Source organism: Periplaneta americana, chromosome 10 (genome assembly GCF_040183065.1).
Source record: "Periplaneta americana isolate PAMFEO1 chromosome 10, P.americana_PAMFEO1_priV1, whole genome shotgun sequence".
Lineage (NCBI taxonomy): Eukaryota > Metazoa > Arthropoda > Insecta > Blattodea > Blattidae > Periplaneta > Periplaneta americana.
Window position 1 is genome coordinate 16,288,013 of NC_091126.1, and position 21,587 is coordinate 16,309,599.

The 21,587-nt window shown below is 33.0% G+C and overlaps 1 protein-coding gene across 1 annotated transcript; it reads left to right on the top strand.

Annotated features, from left to right (window-relative positions):
- The first annotated feature begins 7 nt into the window (after window positions 1-7).
- On the top strand, window positions 8-19,851 carry AP-1mu (adaptor protein complex 1, mu subunit). The gene is made up of 11 exons (XM_069836947.1): window positions 8-138; window positions 741-824; window positions 935-1,159; window positions 2,397-2,527; window positions 3,972-4,116; window positions 5,688-5,878; window positions 6,149-6,227; window positions 8,872-9,102; window positions 10,713-10,838; window positions 13,865-13,993; window positions 15,867-19,851. The coding sequence occupies exons 2-10, from the start codon at window positions 783-785 to the stop codon at window positions 13,961-13,963; spliced, it is 1,269 nt and encodes a 422-aa protein (XP_069693048.1). The 5' UTR covers window positions 8-138; window positions 741-782; the 3' UTR covers window positions 13,964-13,993; window positions 15,867-19,851.
- The last annotated feature ends 1,736 nt before the right edge of the window (window positions 19,852-21,587 follow it).

A 21,587-nucleotide genomic window follows, 5' to 3' on the forward strand; every position in this document is an offset into this window, starting at 1 on the left:
GCCTATATATATGACGAGAACTGTGGTTTATGAAGGTATACCAATTTACGAGCGAAGATAATGTGCCACAGCGGCTCATGTGGCAGGTTATGGGTATTTGTTGATTAATATTGGATTCCCGATCTGACTAATCATTTGGTAAGTTATGTATGCTCAGTGATGTAAAAACAGAGGTAACAATTAATTTAAGTAATATCACAATAAAAATGTACCACCCCTGACAGTGTATCTGTGGTGGTTAAATATGTTAGGAATCTTACGAAACAACTTGCTAGTTCAACTTTGTACTTTCGTAATTTATATCTGTATTACTCTAATTTTCGGTGAAATAAGAGTTAAATAATTTGGTGTAATACATGTAATATTTTCACATTTTTTTCTAGATTTTTCATGTTTTGTTTTACGATACTAAATACGAAGTTTAGGTTATATCTGGCTTTCAAGAAGTAAACATTGATGTTATCAATTGTTACGTGTCTTTTTTTCAACAAACAAAGCATACAATAGGGAATTAATAGGTTGTTAAATTTAAAACACCTTATGTTCATTCGGCACATTTACTAAAATTTTATGACACTGAATTGAAAACTATTTCCACAAAAAAATTCCTTATAAATTCAACAATTTTCACTTCCAGAATCACTGGAACTACCTCAGCGCTAGTTTCATGAAAATAATAAATACCAGCTAGTGCTTTACAAATGTTTGAGAAGATCTTACCGAGCTTTCTTTCATTCTAGATTTATTTTGAAATGTTCGAGTGAATCACAACAAATCACAACATGTCATCATCTGCGGTCTATATTCTTGATGTGAAAGGCAAGGTAAGTTATTTAAAGCATGGTTCTGTAGTGTGTGTCAGAAATACCTGGAGTACTGTGTTATTTAATATAAACTGACTTCCTTTGCATACAAACGTTTCAAATTATAACAGGTCCTCATATCAAGAAACTACCGAGGCGATATTGACCTTGGTGTTATTGAAAAGTTCATGCCTTTACTTATGGAAAAAGAAGAGGAAGGTATGCTGACACCAATTCTGCAAACATCAGAATGTACATTTGCATACATAAAATACAACAATTTATATATTGTATCTACAACAAAGAAAAATGCAAACATAGCATTAGTTTTTGTGTTTCTTCATAAGATCGTGCAGGTGAGTAGTCTTAGTGATGGTATGTATGAATATTTTACCGCAGCTGGCTGGCTTTTCTGTTAAGTCTAAGTTACAGATGTCTGTTGTTTATGTTTATCATCAGAATAATTAATTGTGTTTGACTATGTAAACCTGAGTAAGCTTCTTTCGAAGTTTCTTTAAGGGAACTAAAGAATGAGAATTCTTATTAATGCTTTTGAATTGGATAGAAACTGTCAAATATTACGTACAAATAAAGGAAATTTACAATTGAATACCAGTAACGCCAGTCCCCATTTACCTAGATGTAATCGAATAATTGATGATTATGTAAGTTCATCAGGTTGTGAGCAACCCCTGATGATCCCGTAAGGGGATATTCATAGCGGATTTTTGGTAGGGTGCGTTTTCCCCTTTCTAAAATGTATAATATAAATCTAACTTAAATCTAAGGACAACACAAACATGCAGGACATTCATAATAAGGACGAATAAACAATCAAGGAAAAGTTCCTTTGGAGAGTTGGGAATCGAACCAGAAACCCCCTGTTTAGGAGCCAGCATTGCTAACTACTAGACCAAGAGGCTAACCTAACTGGATAATTAATTACTTAAATGGCTTTTAAAGCACCTGGAGGTTCATTGGCACCCACACATAAGCCTGCTATCGGTCCCTATCCTCAGCAAGATTAATCCAGTTCCTACCATCATATTCCTCCTCCCTAAAATCCATTTTAATATTATCCTCCCATCTACGTCTTGGCCTCCCCTAAGGTCTTTTTCCCTTAGGTCTTCCAACTAACACTCTATATGCATTTCTGGATTCACCCATACATATTACATGCCCTGCCCATAGTTACTCTTGTCAAATTTTGCCTTGTTATTGAGAGAGTAAAATTAGTAATTCGAAATGTAAATGAATTGTTTTTATTATTTATACACAAATCAATTTTTTTAAGTAAATTTTAGTGTATTATGTTCGCAATGTCAATTGCCATGATAAATAAATAAATAAAATAATAAAGTGAAAGAAAAATTCTATTTAAAGTAAGTTAAATGTCAGTGCTAGGTGTCACCTGTGTCAGGGGCTTAAGGGAAATGTGTAAAAAAGAACAAATTTTGATTTGAAGCCAATTTACATGGAAATTTATACGAGATTTAAACACAAGGGTCAATTTCCTAACTTCTAATTTCTAACTTTTGATTTTAATAATATGCCGGACAGTTTCAAAATTATGAGTATTTTCTGCATTTTTAGGTAATGATTGAGTATTTTAAGGAACTTGAAGAAGAAAGTATACGAGATAATTTTGTTGTAATTTACGAACTTCTAGATGAACTGCTTGACTTTGGATATCCTCAAACAACTGACAGTAAGATATTACAAGAGTAAGTATTCAACCATTAGACACCATATATGTATGTGATTTCATAATCACACTAGAGTGTTATAGCCTAGCGCACTTTTGTGAAGATTTTAAATTTATGAGCTAATGTAATTCAATTCTGTCTATTGCAATATATGAAGAATTATAATTAAGTTGAGATAGCTAGTTGGTTAAATGATGAGAATATGAATAAAATTATGAAAATATAGTATCGTAAATTAATCAACTCCAGTCTTAGTGTACGTCTGTACACCTGCATATTTTGTTCACTATATCTGAGGTTCACTGAAACCGAAGTGTCTGTTTCTATGCTACTGATATTACTATGCACATACTATTAATGTTTCTGGCGATAAATGGAAAATAAATAAATAAATCTTAAATTGAGAGGGTTGGAAAATAATATAACTAAAATAGTACAGTACTTTTATGCATGTAATACAGTATTTATTCTCTCTTAAAAAAAGTACAGTACCATCTCTTTTCTCTGACCCTGATGTTACTGCATATTCATAATGTTACTTGGTTTTTTAACATTTTACCACCAACACATTTTTCTCCTTAAAACTTCAATTTTTTTCTTCTGGTGTTAATTGATAGAATAGTCCAGCCCATCACCACTGAAAATGTCATCAGGCGAATAGCCATTACAAAGTCTTGGCCACTCCAAAGTCAACCACTCTGTGTAAAAACCCATAAAATAAATGTATTTTTACCTCCATTTAAGGACCACCCTATCCCCAGCACCGACCAACAATTGAATAGCTGTTTTCTTAATTTTTTTACAGTATTATAATTTTACAATCCATTAGTTTAATGTAATAAATAAATAAATTCTGAGAACATGATAAGTGCTTTTACTGCATCTTCCAAAAATTAATTTTGGAAAAGTTCTTAACTAGGTATTTGTACTGAATGTCCGATCCTTTAATTCTCTAAGGAATGTGGGAATTTATAGCAAAAAAGAGGTTGTTGTTAGTGTTATGACTGCTGTACATGGCCTTCAGGGTCTGACTGCGGATTATCGGTATGGTATTTGCTGTCTTGTTTAAAAGTTTCACTTCTGATGTACAGAAAGTAATAGTCATTATCTGAAAAAAAAAAAAAAAAAAAAAAAAAAAAAAAAACTAGGCTTAATTCAGGGAAGGTGAATATTCTTCTCTCATTGAATATTTTAGTATTGTTTAGAAAGAAGACATAGTTGGTAAGACGATAATAAGGAATCCATGCAGTAAAGGGGACTTAAGAAAGAAGACTGCTTGGATAGAGTTCATTGGAAATTGGGAGCAGAGAAACGACTTTTGTACTTCCGAAAATATATAGAAACAGTTGCATGTACAAATGCGAAAACTAACATTTTATAGATATGTTCCAATATCATTTTTTTATATTCTTTATTCTTTATATGTGTAAAATATTCAGGGCACAATATACTATCATTTCAGATATATAACTCAAGAAGGACACAAGCTAGAAATTCAACCACGAATTCCAATGGCAGTTACAAATGCTGTATCTTGGCGATCTGAAGGCATCAAATATAGAAAGAATGAGGTCTTCCTTGATGTCATTGAGTCTGTTAATTTGTTGGTATGTACATGGGTACTGTTAATTCTAACTATATCTCTCTTCTGAATTTTTCTTAATCTTTGTGTGAATTATCTTTATTCTCCAGTTCGTCTTGTCCAAAATACCATTTGTTATTCTTTGTACTAATGTTTGATTTGTACTCTTACAAGTCATAGTAAATCAAGGAATATTTAATAAATATCATTTGAAACTTTATAAATGATTTTGCTTTATGTGTTAGACATAAATATCCTTGATCAGTCAGCTGTCAGCATATTAAATCAAAATTAAATTCCAGTTCCCACAGAGCGTGTTTCTTTGATAGCATATGGGGAATGCTGATGGCAGTTCAGTATGCTTCCTTGCTAAAAAAAATCCTGTCCACAGCCGGCTGAATTTTCAGATTAGGTCTATTGCTTATTTTCGCGCTTGCCTGCATGCTGGAACAGTGATACCAAGGTAGTTGTTTTCAAACTAAATGTGTTTCTTTTTGTCTTCCTTTGTTTTCAAGAATACAATAATTAAATGTAGGACTTCATTTGTTTTACACTTCTGGTTTAATTACTTTATTGTCCACACCTGTGAAATAACGGTTAGCGCATTTGACCACGAAATCAGGTGGCCCAGGTTCGAATCCCGGTCGATGCAAGTTACCTGGTTGAGGTTTTATCTCAACCTAATATGAGCAAATGCTGGGTAACTATCGGTGCTGAACCCTAGACTCATTTCACCGACATTATCACCTTCATTTCATTCAGACGCTAAATAACCTGAGATGTTCATACAGCATTGTAAAATAACCCACTAAAAAAAATTATTTTATTACAATATTTACTATTGTTAATGTAGGACTTCAATTGCTTTCCACTTATGGTTTAGTTTCTTATTCATTATGAGTGTTAGTAACGGATGAAGTAGCAGACAAACAACACACGATTTTACAATTTGAACTGAAGAGAGCCCACTGCATATGAACGGAAACAAACACGGGAGCCAGCAGTGTATTTAGTGCAGCATCAAGCTTGCTCACCAGCAAGAAAACACGCACTGTGGGAACTGGACTTACGCTATCATTTGGTCATTTTCACGAAAGATTATCACAAGTTGACCAGTATCAAATGTTTTAACAATTGTCAAAAAGCTTACTTTCATTTTATCAACATTCGTTTCATAATCTTAGGCAATCATGAAATCAGAATACAGTATAGTATTTCGTTCTGTCAACTTTAACGGAACTATCATGTAGTAGGCTATTTTGGATATAATAAAATTTTATTCCAACTTATTATACAAGTTTCGTAAATAATTTTAGTAAAATGGGAGATGATAATAATATTTCAGGAAAAAAATGGGCAAAAGAATTATTATTATTCTTAAAACCATTTTTCCTTCATTAATCTGGAAAGGTTATTTACATTCTTTGTTGAATTCACCTTGTCTATAAGACTAGATCTGTCACTCGTTTTTACTTATATTTCAATTGTCTTTCTATGAGGAATACCAACTCCAGAATGAATGAAATTTGGTAATTAATATATGATTTCTCTGTCGAACCTTGATTGGAAATCGATTTTGACGATGTTCATTTCTAGGCAAATGCAAATGGCAATGTGTTGAGAAGCGAGATTGTGGGTGCCATCAAAATGCGTGTCTATTTGAGTGGTATGCCAGAACTTCGACTTGGATTAAATGACAAAGTTCTGTTTGAAAGTACAGGTCGAGGCAAGTCGAAATCAGTTGAGTTGGAGGATGTGAAGTTCCATCAATGTGTCCGTTTATCCAGGTAAGTCATTATAGAGAAAAAATCCAAATAAAATTATTTTCCAAAAGATAGATACATTAATGTATCTTTCCTACTATTATAACGGGAAAAGGGGAACAGTTATGAAATCGGGAAGGTAGACAACATTACTGCAAAGCAACCGTCACTACACATGTTTTTACTCGTAAAATCAATTCATTTCTTTTCATTCTTATTAATGATCATATTTTGATTACGCACACTGTGTGCAACATGACGAGACTTGTTCCATTAATTTGATTATCTTTTCAGATTTGAAAATGATCGAACAATTTCCTTCATTCCACCTGATGGTGAATTTGAGCTGATGTCATATCGTCTAAACACTCATGTAAGTTCACGTAGTATATTCTACATTATATTTTTAATTTTTGTCTTTCATATCCTGTGTGTAACAGTAAAGTTTTTTTTATGTTATACTAAGCTTGTTGAATATAAAGAAGACATTCAACCCATTAATAACATGGGTAAAATTATCAACAGACCTTGTAGCACGCATTTATAACATCTAGTTTCAAAACCAGATGATGACCAGCTAATACTTGGTGTGCCCCTCTAGTATCTAAATGTATTTTATGTGCATGCATCTTAGAAATGCCATTAAATTCAGCCAGACTAACAGAATTCAGGTCATGAATTCCATTTTTCTTTAAATTTGTCTTTAAAGGAATTCCATCATTATGAGTACTAGTGACCTGATATACTGGGTGTTCATTTCAAAGTGTGTCATGACGTCACTGTTGGTGAGTCAGCGATTTGAAGTGAGTTTCAGTTTTTATGTCAGAGAAGTTGCCTATTAATCAAGGCGTTCAATCTGAACTTGAGAATGTGTACGGTATAACTTTAACGTCATAGCAATAGATGGCGGTCTATACTGTCTGTGTGCTTCCATAACCTCTTTTGAACTATGTTTTGCGCAGCCAAGTCGTACGCAGGGTATTTGTTATCATCGGTTGCGTACTGCAACATTCCACAACACAAATCAAATGCTCCGTGTCCATGTTGACTGTCGAACTTAATGTCAACAAATATTGTACTTAAGTAATCATCTTAACTCTCTCCCCATATCCCGACAGTACGAAAAAAAAAAAACTCACCTCAGTACATGTTTCCAAACAGTTCACATTCCTGCCACTACCGGCGTTACCATACGTATCGATAAGTACTCTTCTGAATGAACGCCGTACTTGCCAGGCAACTTCTCTGCGGAAATGTAGGAAGATTGAATTCTCTAGGCTCATCGGCTAGCCACATGATGACATACAGCGAGCCATGACACACTTTGAACTGAACACGCAGTAGTCTTATCTAGTAACACTGTTATAGCTACACAAGTAACCTAATATCTTGTTAGTTGTTTTGACTTACTGGTACTTTGATGTAACAAGATTTCATTATATTGTAGCACTGATTCCGAGTTACACTTTTAATATGGCTTTGGGTTGGTTATGAGGTAATGTTTGAAGGCTATTTGTAGGACCTCGTTTCTTCTTTATAAATAGGTAATGTTAGCATGTCTTGTAATGCGCTCAATAGTTTCACCTGAACAATTACTTTTTTTTGTGTAGAATTTTATGATTTACTTCCCATAATGCCAAATTAGTATGGCTTTATCCTGTTTTGTGCTATAATGAAAATCAACTTACAAAACAATATAAAACATTTACATTACATGAAAAACAAACACAATACAAATGCATACAAGACATATTTACAGTTAACAATAATCAATGAATCCCAATTTTTGAAGATTGCTCCAATTTAACAATAGCTCATTATGCATATCCTTGTTTTCTATTGTACGTGGATTCTAATTCCAAATTTTTGCTCAAGGTCGAGACTGGATTGCTCAGGTGTTGCAGTACTGTGTGTAGATTCAGTGGTGTGTACTTGTTTTCTGGCTAAGCAATGTATTTGTTGATATTATTACATTTTCAGGAAGTCATCATTTTCTCATTGTTTTAGGTTTGCCCAAATAGAAAATATTGATACTGTACATACTTCCATATTAATTTGCAGTCATTTTAAATTTTGCAGCAGTATTGAAGATCTCATTAATTTGAATTATTTCAGATATGCATCTCTCTAAAAATAATTGATATGTCACTGATATTACTTTTATAACTTATCAGTGTAGGCTATAACATAAAAGATAGGTAGGTAGGTAGGTAGGTAGGTAGGTAGGTAGATAGATAATGGGGTTTAAAAAAGCGCGCATCAGCAACTATGGCTATTTGCACCCTTATCAATAATTCTTTAAAAAACATAAAACCCAAACAATACCATAAGCTAAAATAGGAACTCTAACTAAAAAACGTTGTCACACTAAAATCAGGTACATATATGCATTAATAACAAGGTGTTTCGTTAAAAATCATAAAGAATGAACTATTATTAGACCCTAATTTAGTGTTTAAAAAGATCCATCAAATAATAAAACAAATACCATCAGAAACAAATTATCAGGTGATTTCAAAACAATAAAACTCTATAAAATATTCTGATGTAGTAGGTTAGAAATGTCAATTTTCACTAAAACTAATATAAAAGAACAAAAATAACCTCCAGATGTAATGGGCCCGGATGGTAAGCGACAGTGGGTCAATAAAATCTAAATCACCTTGTCAAGTGCAGTATTGGATAAAAATCTCAGAAATGAATTTCAAAATTAAAATCATTTTCTATAAATGTTCGACTGTAACAGGTACATGACACACATCACACTCTGATTGAGGCTCACCACATAGGAAATGACCACGTGTCAGACAGCAGTGGCTAATCTTCAACCAGATAAGTAAAACTTGTTGGTGTTGACGCTCTTGTGGACGAATTCAAACTCGAACAGTATTCTTTATATTTCGCAATTTATTTCCCTCTAGTACAGAACAATCTCCTTCCCATTGCCACCATATTTTGTGTAACATAAAATTTAAGTACAAATTAAATATTTAAAGAATGAACAATTTTTCTTTCAGGTAAAACCATTAATATGGATCGAGTCTGTGATCGAGCGTCATGCACATAGTCGTGTGGAGTACATGATCAAAGCAAAATCTCAATTCAAACGTAGGTCTACTGCCAATAATGTTGAGATTGTAATTCCTGTTCCTGCTGATGCAGACTCGCCTAAATTTAAAACCACCATTGGAAGTGTCAAGTATGCTCCAGAACAGAATGCTATCACCTGGACTGTGAAATCATTCCCTGTGAGTATACTTTTTTATGACAATTAGCTCCTTCTAGCACTGACTTACCAAGGGTAAATTTGACTCGTGTCAAATGTATCCATGATAACATGTGTCTTGAGTTTTTACATTTACATAGTCTTTAAGAAGAGTAATTAATATTTCTTTGATTTTCTTTATCATAATACAATATGAAATTCTTGTCTTTTTTTTTTTTTTTTTTTTCATTTTTAAAAATTCAAATCAATAAAGGAATTGTTCGTTCCTGTGAAGGGGGTTTTTGTGGACATAACTATTAAATAGATGTATCAGTAAATTTTTACGCACATGCTAAAGGCACTTATATAAATATAATGTAGTAGTAAAATCTCGTGAATTTGCTTAAGCTTAGTATTCTTCATATGTCATTTCAAAGTAACTTATGCATCTCAAATAATACTATTTGTCATACAGTGAGTCCCAGCGGACATTTCCTGTGTCTCTATTAGCCAACCAGCTGTAAGGCCCCCCCACCCCCCCCGCAACACTACAGACACTGCTTGCATCACCGAACTCGCAGCTTTTCACCCCAGATTAAAACTTATGTACTAGAACTACTACCATTGTACTTACATATGTTACTCCCAAACCACTGCAAATTATATATATTTTTTTATGTTCTAGTATTATTTAACTTATTTTATATTTTTGTTTTCATATTTTCCGATAATGGTATATCTATAATGTGATAAGTTGAGCTATATATATAATCATAATTTTCCTTACTGTGTGTACTTAAAAATATTGTATTCATTGTTTGCTTTGTACTGCACTATTTTATTATTATTATTATTATTATTATTATTACTATTATTATCAATAATTGTCTTATTTTTTTTATATTTTATACTTTGTATGTCTCATTTATTCTGACCTGCTGTTCACATTTTATTATGCTATTTTCTTTCTTTATGTTATATATTATGCCTGATTTCTACTTACTTGTTTACATTTTATTATTATTATTATTATTATTATTATTATTATTATTATTATTATTATTATTATCTTATTCAGTTTTGTGTGTACTTTGTAAATTTGTAGTGTTTTTTGTAACGCAGTTTTACTCCTGGTTGAGTGTTAAATAAATCATATTATTATTATTATTATTATTATTATTACTACTTACTTACAAATGGCTTTTAAGGAACCCGAAGGTTCATTGCTGCCCTCACATAAGCCCGCCATCGGTCGCTATCCTGTGCAAGATTAATCCAGTCTCTATCAACATACCCCACCTCCCTCAAATCCATTTTAATATTATCCTCCCATCTACGTCTCGGCCTCCCTAAAGGTCTTTTTCCCTCAGGTCTCCCAACTAACACTCTATATGCATTTCTGGATTCGCCCATACGTGCTACATGCCCTGCCCATCTCTTATTATTATTATTATTATTATTATTATTATTATATTGCAGCTTTCTGCTTAATTCTCTGAATTTTCACAATGTCACAAATATCTCCTTACATAGTACATTACAAGTACAGATTGTATATTGTGAGTAATTTACATTCAGTTGACATGCTTTATTACACGGTTTTCCTTTTATTCCAATGTTGATCACATTTGTATTAATTGTTACTTTTTATAGGGTGGCAAAGAATACCTAATGAGGGCACATTTTGGTTTACCAAGTGTAGAAGGTGAAGATTCGGAAGGAAAACCTCCAATTCAAGTGAAATTTGAAATCCCCTACTTCACTACATCTGGTATACAGGTAGGACACTATTTCGTTACCTTGGTACCAAACTTTTTTTTGACATGTAAGAATTTGAATTAGGAAAGTGTAACTTATATCTTGTTGGAAAATACAATTGACAGATGTATGTAAAAGCAGAAAATATTTCACTATTGCGATTTCATAAAAGACAGATTAAATAATATGCATAATTAGAATCTTGGGTTTTGTATTGACATGATTTCATGATCACTCTTTATGAAATTAATAGTTAAGAGTTATGACTAGACTGCTGTTAATCTCCTGCATATGGCGAGAGCCAATACAGGAGCACTATGATGTAAACATACCATTGTCTCCTACGAGACAGAGAAAAGTAAACAGAGAAGCCCAGAGTTGTATTCCCTTTAGAGTACCTATTCCTAACAACATTCTGAGATGTGCAGACATGCAGTTAAAAAGTAAGTTCGAATTCATGGAATGTTCCATCCCTCATTGAAAGGGATTGTCTCAGAATGGAGTAATTTGTCCCGAGTTGTGGACATTGATTGCGATATCCAAGAATTTTCTTTCTAGAAAAGAGTAAATATGAAACAGTACTGTGCACGTAATAGTACATTATAATGACAGTAATTAAGACGCAAGTATGTTTGTTTATGAAATGAGTGCAAGCAAGTTTCATAATTTTCATACGACTTTTTATGCTCGACCATATTTCTAACTTAAAATTATTCAGAAGTATTCATTTTATTTGTATCTAACTGAAGAGCGGAACTGACCTTGTGCAATGCCTCGTAAATTGTGAGGTGTGCGCAGACGCGAAAGTATTGATTTTTTCCGAGGAACAGATCTCCACATTGACCTTGATAGCCTATAACCTACAGAGTAAACTAAATATTAACCTTGATATAACCTGGAAATTGATTTAGAATTGAAAAACGAGATGACAAATTGAATTTATTTGAATATTATTTACAACTAACGCTAATTGTTATAGTAACAGAACATAACCTTCTGCGACATTATTGGATTTCCAGCCTGCATGACGTTTCCCTCGGTGTCTTTCGATTGCATATCCGAGAATAATCGAAAACCTGAACTTTAATGAATAGGTGTACTTTAATGACATGCATTAAAGGACTGCTACCAGGTGTATAATTACTACATTTCGGCATGGTCGAGCATAAAAATGTTTAAATACTTCTTATGCAAGCAAATAGCATCAGAATCATGTTTGATCTTTGAATGTAGGATTGAATTTAGCTCGAATGGTTAAATGATTATTAACCACAACTTAGATCACGTCTACAAAAATACAGTATGTTACTTCAATTCATGTATTTTGGAAAGAATTATTACCTTTCTTTCTTAGTATTGAAAAGAAGTGATAAAATTGTCTAACTTACAATGCAAAGCAGCTTAGGGGCCTCCTGGGTTATGTAGTCAGCTCGATACAACGCCACCACTGAAGAACACAAGACAGCACATGATAAGGAATGAACACAAGAGTCCTTTGGACAGAAGATAATTATATTCCATTGCCCATATCAGAAATTGAGCCACGGACCTCTTATATGGGAAGCATTTACACTGTGGAAAATGCAAATATTAATTATATAGTATGTATAATATTACACACAGGAGGGCGAATAACAGTGAATAAGCACCATCAATTATGTGTTTTCTTATAACCACGTGTCTGGGCAAAGACATGTTTCAGATTTTTTTCCCTTAATAGTGGAAGATATATACTTACTTACAAATTGCTTTTAAGGAACCCGAAGGTTCATTGCCGCCCTCACATAAGCCCACCATCGGTCCCTATCCTGTGCAAGATTAATCCAGTCTCTGTCATCATACCCCACCTCTCTTAAATCCATTTTAATATTAAGCAGTCGTGGACAGCCGATAAGGGGTGGTCCTCCAGCTTGGGGGTTGGGCGAAGGGCTAACAACCCATCACCATAAAAAACAGCTTGTTACGAATCCCTACAATAAGTCTCGGAATAAATATGGGAAATGCGTGTTATTATTCGGTTGAGAAGCTCTTATCATCCAGTCTGCTGTCCAAAAATCTGAAAGTTAGAATTTATAAAACAGTTATATTACCGGTTCTTCTGTATGGTTGTGAAACTTGGACTCTCACTCTGAGAGAGGAACATATGTTAAGGGTGTTTGAGAATAAGGTGCTTAGGAAAATATTTGGGGCTAAGCAGGATGAAGTTACAGGAGAATGGAGAAAGTTACACAACACAGAACTGCATGCATTGTATTCTTCACCTGACATAATTAGGAACTTAAAATCCAGACGTTTGAGATGGGCAGGGCATGTAGCACATATGGGCGAATCCAGAAATGCATATAGATTGTTAGTTGGGACACCGGAGGGAAAAAGACCTTTAGGGAGGCCAAGACGTAGATGGGAGTGGAAGATATATAGAGAATCTAACTAGACAAGACAATGTCAAAACATTAATTTCATATTTCAAGGAGAGTCTGTGTAAGGTTCAGTCACCTGTACTTCATATAATTTGCTCAGTAGTTCAAAGTGTAACACCAAGTCTATGGCATGCATTATAAAAGCATTTGTTCATGAAAATTTTGTAAAAACAGAGTCATTGACAACATTTTATTGAACATTTCCTCGATGTACAAGTCTTTAGGTAAACAAAATTTTTCAGGTTTATTTTAGACACGAAAACAGAAATAAGTTAAATGAAACTGGGAAAGCATTTCTGTCTTCATGTCATATGGTTTGTATCTGTTTGGAATATTTAAAGAATTAAGTATAATTTCCATATTTTCGAAGATAAATACCTACGAGAGTAATCTCTCATAGGCCTGCAAGAGCACCATGTAAATTCTACCTTTTTATGGTGTTAAAATTTATACCTCGATGGCTGGAGATAACATTTTTGTAACTTCTGTGAAACACCAAAATTTATGACATACCTAAGTTTCTTGGACAGAGTGTTGGTTATTATATGAAGCCTGCTTTGTATAGCTTAAAATTGACACTATGTTTTATGTATTGCTTTGCCACATTAATTCTGTTGTTGGTTACAGGTCCGCTACTTGAAAATCATTGAGAAAAGTGGTTACCAAGCACTGCCATGGGTTCGTTACATCACTCAAAATGGAGACTACCAACTTCGAACGAACTAGTTAAAGCATTCCATTAATTTGTAAAATCATGTGGGTATTTTTCCAATTACCAAGATTTGAACTTTACAGTGTTATGAGTGTATGATATTGAAGGAATGTTTAATGAATTATAACTATAATAAATTAATTGCAGAAAGAGAGAGAATGCCGGTTCTTTCTTGAGCCTTGTATGATTTCATATAAAGAAAAAGTTCGTATGTGTATTCATAGATGATACGATGCTCCGTTGCCAAACTACGAAAACTTTCATCCTAATTTTCTTATTAACCATGCACTTAATTACAAAATGCAGTAACAGGTTCTTATTTATTTTAATGTAGGAAGTTTTCTATTGCCCCATTCAATTTGCACATTTACATCACTTCCACTCTGTTTAACAAGAGTTCAGATGGAATTATTTTTCTTAATTTATTTAACAACGATGTATCAACTGATTGGTTATCCGGGATTAGAGGATAGTCCAAAGATTTGCTTAACGTGGGGAGGGAAGGTAAATCTGGGGGAGAGGCAGTAGTCAAAGTGCTATTCAAGCGCATGCTTAGAAAACTGTTTACAATGTCAAAAACTCTCATAACTGCATAGTATTTGCTTAAAATGCAAATATTAATTTTATGGCCAAAGATTGGTTAAATGGTACCTTTCTTCCAAAGCCATTCACAGTTCCAATGTTAGGGGAGAGTCGGGTAGTATCGGACATCGGGTAATATCGGACAGTGAGTTTCTTTCATCTACCACATGATGATAGTACCTGATTGACATGGTTACGTTTCTGTGATGTCGCATAGAGAAACGTAACCATTTCATTCAGGTACTACCATATGGTGGTAGATGAAAGAAACGCACTGTTCGATACTACCCGATGTCCGATACTACCCGACTCTCCCCTATGCAGAGAACAGAAGTTTCATGTGTCAGATATTGTTATTCTGTTTCAGGCAAATTTCAAATTAAAGAAAAAGGAAAAGCCCTATTTAATTTCACATTAAGCTTTAAATGATCTCACAACTGATCTAAATCTCTCAACTACAAGGATGGCAACTTCTATCACTGACGACTAAACAAACATCACACTATCAAAAGCCATATTTTTCTAAAAAGTTGAACAACAAACACTGGAAGAAATCCCATCAAAATATATATTATTGTTCCTCACTGGTCCAAGTTTGAAGGGGGACAGTTGGAGCACAAAAAATGAATTTCATAATTTCCGAAATACTTAAAGTCCATCCTCACTGCAGCATCCCCAATGGTAACTACTGCGTTGCTTCATATACAGTTATTTGGGAGAGCCAAGGTTAACTCGTTTAAATTGAAGGGTGGTATGTGGTAAATGGTCACCCAGCATGCTTGCTTACTATTGTTCGTTTCTTGTTAGAGAATATCCTGGCCCAGTTACAAAGGAAAATCTCTCAGAAATCATTTTAAAATGTTGAAGAGAATAATACGTTGTTTAATATAAAACATGCATGCAACAGGAATTAATTTCAGTAAATGCAATTCTGTGACCTAGGCCTATATATGTGTTTTGCACATCATTTTTATTTAAAATACGTGGTACATTCAGAATATTTCACGTTTCGTAATTTTGCATTAAAGAATATGAAATCCCTAGAACATTATATGGCATATGTTGGATTTAAAATTCCAATTAAGGGTGTATGAATCAGTAAGAAGCACCTACTTTTATTTTGGGCAAGACAAAAGTTATTTTTAGGTAATTTTACGCTACCTGAAATTATTGAAAATGCATAATGATTCGTCATTTATAAGAGAGAGAACAATTTCTTAAATTTAAATGCCTTAATTTGTACTTGGTGGATTACAGTGAATAATTTTAAGCACTTGCTGTCCTCTCAATCCATGAAATTTTTTTGGTAATTTATTTGAAACATTTTGTTTGCAGGAATATAGTTCTACTATCTTCTCTTCGAAGAAGTGAAAACAAGGCCGTGATTGTGCTCAGTATTCCATATTTCTGCAATTTGTTCAAGAATGAATTAAGGAGACACAGTGAGGAACAACATATTGGTGGTTTCGTATTTTGCTATGACGACTCTTGTGTGTGAATTTAACATCAGAGGTGAAGTTTTAAAACAACTTTTTTTTTTTTCTACTGGAACATTTTTGTAATAGTTTCAAGTAGCTATGTAACCCGTTTGTGATTATGTTTCAGAATACATAATATAAAACAATATTATTAGCAGACTTTCTCTTTCTTATGTGCTGAACTAAGGGGCTATAGATTTAAAAATGTTAAACACTAATGCTTTGTAGTGAATATACAGGGACATCACTTTATTTTTACTTGCATTTTTATTGTACCTGCGTTTCTGAATGTACTTGACTCCCCTTTAACTAATATCCTTGCTCCCGTCAGCCATACAAACTGACTGTTGCTGTTGCATTCGAAGTCTGCTAGCAGTGAAGTAAACATTACAGAGTATAGTGTGTTTCAGAAATATGGTTGCGTTTTCTATTGAAGAAAGAGCCTATATTATTGAAGCTTATTACCAGGGAAGGTAATTATGGAGATTAATTTTGTCATTTGTGTATTTTAATTTTAGTGTCGGAGGAGATTGTTGGAGATTGATTTGTAATCTTGTCGGATATTAATGGAAATTTTGGAAAATACAATTAACTCAGTATAAATATTACTTTCCAAACAATTAACATTAAAGATTCGTTGGATTCTGGTAAAGGTGTGGTATGGCCAGTAGACAATATTTGTTGGATTGAAACTGTATTTAACACACATTCATTAAAATCGAAGAAAAAAAATACTTGCAGCCCTCAAATTAACACTTTCAAATTATTTGTGAAATGTTGAATTCTCCGTCTTTTGAGTTCACTAATGTAATCAGAACACCTGGAATACCATGTAATGTAGCCTACTTGAATGTATAACAAATTGAAATGGAAAAAAAAGTTCGAAAAAAGAACTCAGAATATGAAATTCGCTATAAAAAGGCGCAATAATAATAATTCGCGAATGTGTTCATATTTCGCTATTAGAACTCTATTTCCTGTTTTGTCGTGATTGTTTTATCCTCATATTATTAATCAGAATCATTTAATTCGTGAAGATTAGTAAAATTCTATAGTATATCTATTATGTCGTGATTTTCGAGATCTCCATAAACATCTGGCCCTGCTTACTTCGCACAGGTACGGTGTGTAGCATGACTGAATAACTTAATCTGTGTGGACTGAGCAGAAGTGAACATTAGAGTTACCGAAAGTACGGTAATATGCTGAATAAAGTACCCATTATATATAATGAATACAACCGCCTGAAGAGTTGAATTTGTGAAAAAAAAAAAAACTGTTACTACTCTACTGTATTTTGATAAAATACCGTAAAAGTAATAAACAAACTGAAAATCGTAATATCGTATTTACCTGCAAGATAAATGAATACACTACTTTTCTCTCCTCCTATAGCTAGTAAAATGATTTGTTTACATATTGCACTAGTAACACCAAGCACCTGTAATGGAAGGGGGTAACAGTGTTTCCGAGTATAGTCAGGTTAATGTTAAAAATGTTGGTAAAAATAATGTGATGTCCCTGTACTAGATTATATGCATCATTTTACATTCTTATTTATTATATCTTTGTGGTAAATAAGTAACATATCTTTATATAGTGCCAAATCATTTTGTTATCATTTAACTGCTGAGAAAAATGATTAATACTGTAACTTATTTCTACATTTTATGAAACATTACATACCTATCCACGTCCATAAACTGTGTTTACACGCCAATAACATTATGTCTTATCACTCACCTACAACTCTCATATTGCACAAACTTAGTTTATCTTGTTTCTAGGAAATGCAAAATTAATCACTCAATCAGTATACTGAAAGCAACACAACTGTTATAGTCTAAAGACAAACTTCCACTGATTTATCAAGAAGGAATGTTTACTGTTGGGGCCTGCGATAAAATAACGTATTCTTTTACGCAAAATTAAAATAATTGTCTAAAAGTTTTATAACGCAAATATCCCTGCATTACTAATATATTATTGAAAAACGTGTCATATTATGCTGGACTAAGAGAGATCACTTTGTGGCCATATAGACTTCATAAAATTAAGAAGCGATTAAGATTCTCTCACAAAATCAAAAAGTTTAAAATATTTCTGACACAAAAAGGAATATCAAGTTTAAAATAGTTTTATTGCACGTTTTCTAAAGATTTTAAGAAGTGTTGAACACAAAATGGGTCTTTATACTCCATGCTTAATTTTTTTTTCTGTACAGTAATTAATGTACATTGATTTTTGTGTGAATTCTTCCACATTGGGCAATTCCCCAATTGCTCTTTTGCGTACTTCAAAAATAATTATAGCTTGTCTAATGTTTCCTTAATATTCTCCCACACACATTTTATAGCCATCATATTTCTTCAGTCAACCCTTTAAAATTTAAGTTATATAGGAGTATTGAGATAGATTTATTGTTAAGTATTATATTAGAGAGGTGGCAGTTGGTAGAGCATTTGACTACAGACTGGAAGGTCGCAGATTCAATTTCGGATGATGGAGAGTTTATTCTCGTTGCCAGAACTTCCAGAAGAGCCCCGGGGTCCAGCTGGCCTTATGTCATATTGAGCGAAAGTGATCCGAGCATAGTGCTGACTGCACTACCTCATTGTAGTGGAAACAAAGAGCTCTACTTTCATGAGCCCCTTGCGTCTTAATGGCATAAAAACGGGATACCTTTTTATTATATTAGAGAAACATTTCCCATAATATTGACAATTTATAACCCAGTTGTTTCGGTTTTCACTTTCCGGTATAATTTCTTATCTGACGCATATTTCTCAACCTGTCAAAAATCATTGTTCAGGAATATTTAAATATATCAAGCTGTTAATGTTTTGTAGTTAAGGTATATATCGACTCTAGAAATGTCAGTTTTCTTCAAAATTTTGGTCAATAATGTTTTTACCTCATCTGGAAGCTCATTTCTTCTAGTCTTCAAACAACATATATAATTTGTACCCATTATCTCAATAATTTCATAATTATTTGGGCATTTATAATATAAGTGCACTATACTTACGCCATCTTCAGTGTCTGTTTGCTCCTATTTCACATTTTCCGACATTTATTATCCTTCCGACGGACAAAAAGTAGACTTCCAGTTGGGCAAAAGACTTCATTGAGGTACCAAATTAAAGCTGAAACATGTGGCTATGTTGTAAACTAAAATTATTATTTTCAATCGATTATAATTTTTTTATCCCAAAAATATATGTTTTTTTTTTCTAAAGTGCTTATATATCAGATCCAAATTAAAAAATTATCTTATGACGAGTTGCCAAACTAGCTTACTGTTATGACAAGTGTTGTATGGCATGTTTTCACGTATTCACTACATTTTTTTTTTTTGTATTCTAGTAATATTTAACTTATTTTATCTTTTTGTTTTCATCATATTTCCCGATAATGGTATGTCTGTAATGTGATAACTTGAGCTAGGTATAATCATAATTTTCCTTACTGTGTGTACCTAAAAATATTGTGTTCATTCTATGCTTTCTACTTCACTATTATTAATTATTATTATTATTATTATTATTATTATTATTTTCATCATCAATATTATTATTGTCTTGTATTTTTATACTTTGTATGTCTCATTTATTTTGACCTACTGTTCACATTTTCCTTTCTTCTTATACGTTATATATTATGTCTGATTTCTACTGACAGATTATATTATGATTATCTACTTCAGTTTTGTATGTAAAATTGTACTGTACTTTAATTTGTAAATTTGTAGTGTTTTTTGTATCACAGTTTTACTCCTGGTTGAGTGTTAAAGGCTGTATGGCCTTAACTCTGCCAGGTTAAATAAATTATTATTATTATTATTTTGGTATATCTTTTGAGTAGTTCAAGATTAATAAATAACTTTAGTATGTAACATTCTCCATATGAAGGGGATCATTTTGACGAAATAAATTTTACCCTAAGTCAATTTCTAGTGTAGTTAGATCAGTCCAAACTTTTATTAATATTCCCCCCCCCCCCCCACAAAAAAAAATTCTTTTGGCCCCCAAATTAGATTTATAAGTTGGAATTATATAAATTGCTCAGTTTACTCCCAAGAATTATGTCACCTAAGTTTGAAAGTCATTAAAGAAAAAATGTTAATTTTTATCCTAACAGTCGATGTATACCTTAAGTATAAGAAATACCATTTGTGAATGTTTATATTTCACAACAAAATTGAATTACTTGTCAAACCATCAGCTAATGAACACAGATGTTGAGCATTGCCATTACAATGTCGGGTGTGGAAATGTGAGGAGGAACATTTAAGAGGTATGCAAAAATGCATCCTTAGCAAGGGAAGGAAATTGCGGGCTGAGAGAGTGTGTGAACTTAAGCCTGTCGGCATTCCATTGAAAGATTACAATGGACTCCATACAATCAGCTTGATAATGCGTTCTCAATTATTTTCACTTTTTATATTACATAGATGTTTGGAGATATTTGGCGTCTGCCATATAAGACAAATTTCAAAGTAATTATACAGAGTGTTCTGAAAAAAAAAAAAAAAAAGGTTTTAATATTTAGAGAGAAAAATGGGAAAAAAGACTGTTACAACCAACCAAGTTGAAAACACAAACAAGTTTCCTGTCCAAAGTCATGGAAATAAAAACAGAATCGAATCTCCCTAAATCTAAAGAAAACATTTTAAGCAGAGAAAACCCTCTAACCTTCGAACCAATTAACATTCAACTAGATTTAGAAGAACCAGTTACAAAAATCTGAAACTTCCAAACCTGTACTAAAAGCGCTAGCATTAGAAGCTGTGAACAATAGATACTCACCAGAAGAATGGTTACATATCTACACAGATGGGTCTACTATCGATAACAACTCAGGATCAGGAATTACGTGTGCGTTATTCTCATTTTATCAACCAGCAGGATATCGTACAACAAATTTTGATGCGGAAATAATGGCTATTCATATCTCATTCCAACACCTACTGTACAGAATAGATAAATTTCAAAATGCTGTCACTCTCTCTGATTCTAAAGCAGCATTATATGCAATAAATTCATATAAAATGATGTAAATCCAAATTAAAGAATGTCACAAAATGATCCAACAACTTCAAAAACTACAGAAAAGAATTCAATTGCAATGGATACCTGCACATTGCAGAATTGCTGGAAACGAAACTGCTGACTTTCTTGCCAAAAAAGGATCCAATTTAATTCAGAATACAAATACAAGCCTACCTTTTACATCCATCAAAAGACTAATTAAAAATAAATATAAAACCAAGCACTATGTACCAAAGCCAAAGATAAAAAATGGAGCATTTTAATTTAAAAAATCAGAAATTATTGCAGAAATCACACGTAAATCTGCAGTAGCAAAATTCAGACTGCTTACAGAACACGATTATTTGGCCAAACACTTGAATAAAATAGGAATTTACACAAATCCAAATTGCCCTCTATGCAACAAAGAAGAAGAAATGACTGAAGATCTTCTACAAACCTGTGAAGTTCTACCTGATGGATCCACCACAGAGAAATATTGGAGAGCAAGAACGCTAATGGCTTCGTTGCCAAAGCCCGGCATTAGA